Source organism: Equus przewalskii, chromosome 23 (genome assembly GCF_037783145.1).
Source record: "Equus przewalskii isolate Varuska chromosome 23, EquPr2, whole genome shotgun sequence".
Classification (NCBI taxonomy): domain Eukaryota; kingdom Metazoa; phylum Chordata; class Mammalia; order Perissodactyla; family Equidae; genus Equus; species Equus przewalskii.
This window is the reverse complement of record NC_091853.1, coordinates 9,440,308-9,448,446: the sequence shown is the minus strand read 5'-3', so window position 1 is coordinate 9,448,446 and position 8,139 is coordinate 9,440,308. Positions and strand designations below refer to the sequence as shown.

The 8,139-nt window shown below is 40.7% G+C and overlaps 1 protein-coding gene across 10 annotated transcripts in view; it reads right to left on the bottom strand.

The window, feature by feature from the left end:
• RABGAP1L (RAB GTPase activating protein 1 like) overlaps positions 1-8,139 on the bottom strand; it is a 675,876-nt gene that overhangs the window by 5,714 nt on the left and 662,023 nt on the right. For all 10 annotated transcript variants that reach the window (XM_070590936.1, XM_070590934.1, XM_070590935.1 and 7 more), the window contains 2 exons: positions 5,011-5,082; positions 452-649 (listed from right to left, as the gene is read on the bottom strand). In XM_070590936.1, coding sequence (XP_070447037.1) covers positions 452-649; positions 5,011-5,082 — 270 coding nt within the window. The remainder of the gene's footprint in view (positions 1-451; positions 650-5,010; positions 5,083-8,139) is intronic.

The window sequence follows — 8,139 nt, the reverse complement described above, 5'->3', positions numbered from 1 at the left end:
GAAAGGGATTTGGCAAAATCAGATAAAGATGAAAAGAAGCTCCAAAAGAAAGAATGTGTGTCAGCCAGTGTTCAACTGTCAGGGGAAGAATGGGGGAGGGGGTTGGCCTTCCACTTTCAGGATCAGCTGTCACAGTGACAAAGTTCAACGAGAAAGGACCTTGGCGAAAAAAATCTCAGGGTAAACTAACAATGCATACGCTTAAGTTCTCACAAGATATAATTTTAATTATCAAAATTTCATCTCAAACTATGCATTTGTTTATATCAGTGTTTAAAAATACTGACAGAAAATGCAACTATGCAGGACACATTTGTGGGCAGAAAGTGTATTCCTCATATATAGTAACATCTTAGGATTCTGAGCTAGATAGGTATATTCTAAAGTACTAGAATATCCTAGACCACGAACTGTTTATTTTTTCCCATGGCTCTTCTGTCCAATCACCGACCTGGATTTTGCACTTGGCCTCCACCAGCTGCAGTTTGGTCTGCGCCAGCTCCAGCTCCATCTCCCGCAGCTGCTTCTTCAGTGAGTCTTTCTCATCATCCGATTCAACCCTTGGGGCCTCTCTGGTTATGGTCGCTGGTTTCAAAGTGCCCTCCTTGCTGAAAATGTCACTGCAGTGCTTACATGCCATCATTTTACCCTGAAATATCCAACAGGGATAACCAACATCAAACTGTAGTTCATCGCATAAACCACTTCCTGAAGAATATGATAGCATTTTTTAGACACTGCTTGTTCATCAAACGCAGGCCCATTTCTGAAGGTAATTATTTTTCTTGTGCTGCAACCAAAATGGGTATAGCCAACACAAAACCCAACTATCAAGACAGGTGCTCCTTTGTCTTGAAGTATCTCTAGAGACCCTGGGAATAGAAAGTATTATAGCATCTCTCTGAAATCTGTCCTAGAAATTCGTGCTCCCATCACTCTTATTAGATGCCAAGCCGTGTGCCATATGCTCTACATGCAGGATCTCACTGAATCCCAGAACTCCTGCATGATTAGGTACTCTTATCACCCCCATTTTGTAAATGAAGAAACTCAGAGGTTAAGTAACTTCCTACTGTAGACTGAGGAAGGTCATTATGCCTAACCTAAATCTACTCTTGTGACGAAGTATATATCCTTTTGTTCAGTTTTAAGCAAAGATGATCATTATTGTTCAAAGTAATAAAAGTAACTCTGCCACATGCCCAACTGCCAATCAAGCACATGGCACTGAACAACAGCAACTATTTTCAAGACAACGGTGTCGTTGTTTTCTTAAAATATCTCCAAAAATACTTTAGAGAGAAAAGATATTACAGAATATTTCCGTTCTGATGTCCTACTGTATGACAAGCTCAACATGTCCATAACCATAACTCTATGCCTCTCTTCACACACACACAAAGCAACTCTCCCCACACTTTTGTGTCACTGTGCATATCTCTACCCTTTCGGCCTGAAGACTGTGGTGTCATCTTTTCATTAGCTTCTCCTTCGCTCCACATTCAGCTGGTCATTAAATTCTCCCTCTACATGTCCAAGCTCTCACTGTCCCAGGCCGGAATCCCTCAAAGTCACCTTCTTCGCCCCCACTGATTTCTTTCTCTTCCCATTCATAATGCACTCTTCAGATTCCTGCATGAATATAATTCATTAGACACTTAAGAGATATCTTATAACTCTCTTAAGAACTTATAAGAATAATTAGCCCAGTACTGGCACAAAACAGATACACAGCAAGTATTCATTATATATTTATTGTTGACTAAATAAAATGTTAAAGTGGTGGCTTGTGATCTGCGTCTTAAATGATTAAAAGTTTACCAAGGGGCCGGCCTGGTGGTGCAGCGGTTAAGTTTGCACGCTCCACTTCCGCGGCCCAAGGTTCGCCGGTCTGGATCCTGGGTGCGGACCTACTCACCACTTATCGAGCCATGCTGTGGTGGGCATCCCACATATAAAGTAGAGGAAGATGGGCACAGATGTAAGCTCTGGGCCAATCTTCCTCAGCTGGGCAAGCAGTTTTATTAGGCTGAACCAGTTGAAGGAATAGATTAATTTCACAAGAGGAAGGAGGACCTTTCAGCAGAGAGAACACCGTGTGCAAAGTCACTGCGCTTTCAGAGAACTGCGGGGAGTCTGAGATAGCTCAAGCAGAGAGAAAGTGATGCAAGTGAGAGGTACAAAGAAGACTTCTCTATGGCCATGTCGTAAAGGTCCTTAAGTATAATGCTGATTTTATCCTATAGAAAGTTCATTCATTCACGTCATCAAATCCGGTGCTACATGTTGGAGACAGAGCAATGAGCCTCGTGAAGCTGCAGTCTGGCAGTCAGGCTGCAGTACTAAGGTGTGGCAGAGACTGCAGATTCCCACCCAACATCCATCTTTCCTTCTTCCTAAGTAACAGAATCTTAATTTTGTTTGGGTTGGAAATATGCCCAATTAAAAGGCACCCTTTCCCAGACACCCTTAAAGCTAGGTGTAGTCATGAAATTCTGATATGTAAGCAGAAATGTGGACGGAACTTAAAAAGGCTACCTAGAGAGAGCTCACCCAGTTGGAAGTGGGCCCTTGTATCCTTGCATCTCTGTCTGCCCTAAAATTCTACCAGGGAATGTGGGCGTGATGGCAGAAACTCCAGTTGACAGGTTTGACTTTTAGATGTCCTTGAGAATGGAAGCCCTTGCTGAGGATGTGGGTCACTAATAACTGATGAGCTGAGATCACTGATGAAACCAAAGATCTTTCTAGTCCTAACTTCTTTTATATGAGATAATCAACATCTTTTGTGTTTAAGGCAATGTCATTTTGGGATTCCTATATGTGGCCAATCTAATTCTAAACAGATACACAGAGTGATATAGACAAATTTATATTTGGGGATGCTCATTCTCATTATAGTGCAGAGGATTAACTAGAGGGGGGTGGTGATGGAGGAAGGTTGTTATTGGAAGCTATTGCATCATACTAAGCGAGATGGAGAGGGCGCAGCACTGCAGAAAGAGGAGTACAGTGTATAGTATAATGGTAAGTGTGTTGGCTAATACAGACTGTAGAGTCTCACTCCTTGGGTTCAAATCCTAGCACTACTGCTTATCAGCTCTCTGACCTTGAGGAATTGAACTACCTGTTTTGGTAATCATTATCATTAACAAGAAGATATAATAGTACCTACCTTCTCAGGTAGTTGTGAGGCTTAATGGGATAATACATGTAAAGCCTTGGAACAGTACAAACAGTAAGTGTTTAATAAGTGTTAGTTGTCCTTTATTCTGGCTAAAAACAAGTTCAAATTCCTCTTCCTGAACATCACGGCCTTTCGTTAGGTAACTCCTACATATCTAATAGTTTCCTCTATTCTTAATACCTCTAATCACACCAGTCTCCTTAAGGAGATCCCGAAATGATCATTCTTATTTCTGAGTCTTGACTCACACTGTTTTTCCAGAGTGTCCTTTTTAAATCGTTCTAACTGAATTCTATCCATCCTGCTTTAGTCCAACGCAGGTCTAAACTGATCTTTGGTCTGTAGTTCTTATGATTTTGCTTTCTCCACAACTCTGATGGTCAGTGTCATCCAACTCAGCCCTTGCTCGTAAGCTTTTGAACTATTTCCTAAGTGTTTCATGTGCATATGTATGTAACTTATTCCTGTAGTAAAATTCTAGGCTCTTTGTCAGGTATAATTTCTATAAAAAACAAAAGTCTAATGGCTATGTACATAGTAGATGCTCAATAAAACTTTTATTGACTGATGAATATAAATCCTTGTTTCATTTATATTTCCACAAAGATTTTAGTTTAGGACAGTTAACCCTTTTATGCCAAGACACTTCATCAGCTGAGTTTTGGTCAGTGTGCCTTGAATGTACAAAGAATGATGAAGGCTAAGTAGGAAGGGAGGCAAAGGCAGACCAGAAAGGGCAGACAGGAACCCAAACTGTAGCAGGTTTGGGGAGGGAGACCACCAACTCTATACTCACTAATAACCTCAGACTGATGTTTTATAACATAAAAGAAGAAAAAGACACTTTTGGAATAAAAGTCAGAACAAGGTTCACATTTTCAATTCTTATGTCTCAGATTTTCAGATTATAATTTATAAAAATATATATTTATTGTGTGCCGAGTATTAAGCTAAGCACTTTACATACATTATCTTATTTAATCTTCAGAATGACCTGATGAGGCAGGTGCTGTTATCTGTATTTTACAGAATACAAAATAAAGCTTAGAGAGGTTAAATAACTTGTCCAACTTGTTAAATTATATGCTAAAGTGCCTAGAATGCATATATTTACTAGTGTTAAACCTGAATATATTCAAATAGAATTATGTCAGGTTTCTGTAACACTGGTCCCAAGAGTTGACTGTGCCACCATTGCTTCTTAAAAATACCAATCCATTTGGTTTACTGTCGTTTCTATAGAAAAAGCAATTGCTTTTTTCAGATAGTCAACATAAGTTTTACCACCAGGGGGCAGCATTTAGATAAATGCTACAGGGTTTCTTTAAAAACCTCTAAAAATTTGGTGGAAGAATCGGTTACCCAATACGTGTTTTCCAGCCAAGTTCTACACTGTCCATGGTGTTTACTGTTTGAGAGAGCAATGGGATGATCCTACTGGGTCGCAACGAACCCACATCAATTCAGCAGAGTTGACATGCAGGCTGCTGGGGGTTCCCAGGTTTTCACTTTCCAAGGCTCAGGGGCCTCTTGTGACAACGCTGAAATCCTACCTCCTTTGCTGTTACCTGCCTCTGACAGCCCATAAGATTTATGGGAACATAATCTTTCAGCTGGCAGGAAAGAAGGTCACACCCCAGTCAGAAGAGAGATACCAGTCTCCATAATTCCCAAATCCTTTAAAACAAGTGGGGCGGGTGGGTGTGATGTCCATCCAGCCTGTGGGGCATTGTCATATATTGTGATCTTTTTATCAAGTGCTCACTTGCAACTATGTGAATGTGGAAGAAACCATATCACAGAGCTCTTTCACTCTTCCTCACCTTTACCACTTCCAGCTCCTCCTTGCTGGCTGCTTGCTGTTTCTCCAGTCTGGTACTTAACTGCGAACAGATCTAAGGGAAAGAAAAGAGTTTCTTTACTAGAAAATATAAAGACTCTTGCAGCATGTGCACACAACTGTTTATCAACTCATATATTACTCTAGCATCTCTGATGCTAGAAGAAATTCTGTAAATGAGTAGCACTGCATATGCCAGTCGTTTCTGCAATGAGCAGGAGAAAGCCCAAAAGTGTTCCATGTGTAAAGCACATCTATCTTCATTAGTAGAAAAAACACATGGGGTAGATTTGATTACTTTCTCTCACCAGCCTTCGTGACAGGTTCCAGTGAATTCCTGTCCTCACTTTGGAATCTATCTATAGAATCTTTGCTGAGTATCTACTTTGTGCAAGGTACTATGCGGGAATCTGATGAAAAGAACTTTGAACCAGAAATGTCTTCTGTCTACAGCCACAGAAGAGTCTCTGTCTTCAACTACAAAAGTTTGCTTATGAAGTGGCAGAGTGAATAACACAAAGTTAAAATGACCAGAAAATAATACAGACTAAAACTCTTACCAAGTGGTTTGGCAACATAGCATAAAATGAAAAGCCTGGAAGTCCAACTTTACTACCTTCTAGCATTGTGTCCTTGGGCAAATTCACTAATCTTTCTAAGCCTCAGTTTCCTCATGACTGAAAAGTGCTGTGCTGTGATAATCAATGGAAGAAAATGTATGTGAAGGGTTTAATATAGCATCTGGCTGACAGTAAGTGCTCATTAAATAAAATCTCATTATTACTGAAATAAGGTGCTAACAAGTACTAGGAACAGGTAGAAATAAATGCTTTCAAAGCCAAAAAAAAAAAAAAAATACTGGGAAGTTCAACTCTTGTTTAACTTCAATGAAATAAGAATCTTTTATTTATTTATTTATTTTTAAAGATTTTATTTTTTTCCTTTTTCTCCCCAAAGCCCCCCGTACATAGTTGTATATTCTTTGTTGTGGGTCCTCCTAGTTGTGGCATGTGGGACGCCACCTCAGCGTGGTTTGATGAGCAGCGCCATGTCCGCGCCCAGGATTCGAACCAACGAAACACTGGGCCGCCTGCAGCGGAGCGTGCGAACTCAACCACTCGACCACGGGGCCAGCCCCAAGAATCTTTATTTTTAAAAAATTGAATAAAAAAGTTAGAGGATGTCAAATTTTAAAGCGTAATTTATACTAAAAACATAAAAGGTCTACGTCTATTACCAAAACAACATAAAAAAAATCCCAGTCTACTCCAAAATAGTTCTAGAGACCAGGGCCTGCTTGTTGAGTTCAGTCTCCAGTTTCTCCAGATTGCAGCCTGGAAACAATGAGTAGGATTGTACCGGCTGAAGTTAAAAAGAAGTGATCTTCCTAGTAATTTTGGCAAATCACATACTCTTTTAAATAAACCAAAACACTCTGAAATATAGCCAATAATAGCCAATTCCAACTAGACAATGCATTTAGATTATGTTGTTTTATGTCCTAATTATCTTCAAACAGATGGGTCCGTTGCCTTTTACATTACTTAAAGTGCTTGCCAGATAATATTCAAGAATAGTCCCAAAGATCTGACGAGTGCTGCATATGGGCCCATGGCCTAATGTGGTGATGAAAAAGCATTTGCAGTGATGCTAAGTTCCACGGCATATGATTAATGTCTACCCACCCCTTCTCCTAGTTACTCAAATTCAGAATCTCAAGAGTGCTTTCAATGTTTTCCCTTGTCTAGAAAAAATGACTGTCTTCTATGTCTCCCTCGTCTCCATTTTCATTACTATTTATTTCAGTTCGGGGCCCTCTTTTTTCTCACCTGGACTTTGCTGTTAGCCTCTTACTGGCCTGTGTCTTTGCCTGTGGATCTCTCCACTTGGTTCCACATTTCTCACTGGGATAGGGTAGTGCCAATGATATGTCCCTGTTCACGGCACTTTCTTGTTCAAACATCCCCACTACAAACGGCCTGAAACCTAAACTCCTCAGCCTATGCCTGAAGACCTTCCTTGAACTGGGCCCTGGCTCACCTTTGCTTCTCTGCTATACTCGAAACTCTTGCCAAACAAAACTATCTCTGTTCACTCTTGTACCTCCATCCCTTTGCACATGCTGTTCCCCCGTTCCACCGTTTCCATCTTCCCCTTCCCCATCTCCACATACCCAAATCTCACCGAGCCTGTGGAGCAAGCTCAAATCACCCCTTCTCCAGGAAGGGTTTCCTCACTTCCCATAAGTAATAAGTTCCCTGTCCTCTTATTTATACACAGATATTATCTCTCCATTATAAGATCAGCTTCTGGAGGAGAGAAATTGAATTAATCATCTTTTATTCCTCCAAAGTGTCAAGTGTCACATGGAGCAGGCATTAAATAAACATATGCTGATGTTCATAAAAGAGAGTCAGTCAGCTCTGAAGCCTTCTTTCTAAGAAAATCTTCCATGAAGGGGAGGAATCCTGATGGAAAGATGTTCATAATATACGAAGTGAACTAGTTCCAAAAAAAAGCAGGAACAATTTAATTACATTTTTATTTATAGAGCAACAATGCATATGCAGTATATTACAGTGATTATTTCTAGTTGACAAGATTAAGGGGCTTTTGTTTTCTTTGTGCTTTTCTGCACTTTCCTAATTTTCCACGAGGAACATAAATTTCATTTACAAGGAGAAAAACACGTTTAAAAAGAAAAAGTAAGCATCAGACTTCTAACAACTAAATGAAGCGGGAGACCCCAGGGAAATTCTTGGATAAGCAGGTGGCGTATGGTGCCTTAATTAATTCTGGAACATGGAACTTGAACAGACCATTCAGGACCTCTCAGCAGTGAGAGAAGTCCTTGCCATTACCCAGCATGACCAGCAGGGACAGGAAGACACGACTGGAGCTGGAATGAGGGCTTTCTGGGACCACGCTGGTGAGGAGGTGAGAAACATCCTCCAGGAGAGCAGCCCTCCATTAAAAGATCATTTTAACGTTCACAACAGGAAGTTTCCTGCTAGCACTGGCATGCACTGGGTAAAGCCACATGGCCATGGGGGAAAAAGAGCTCCCACCTTCTGTAGTGTGACAGCAAAGGACACACTGATCCCCTAGCTAT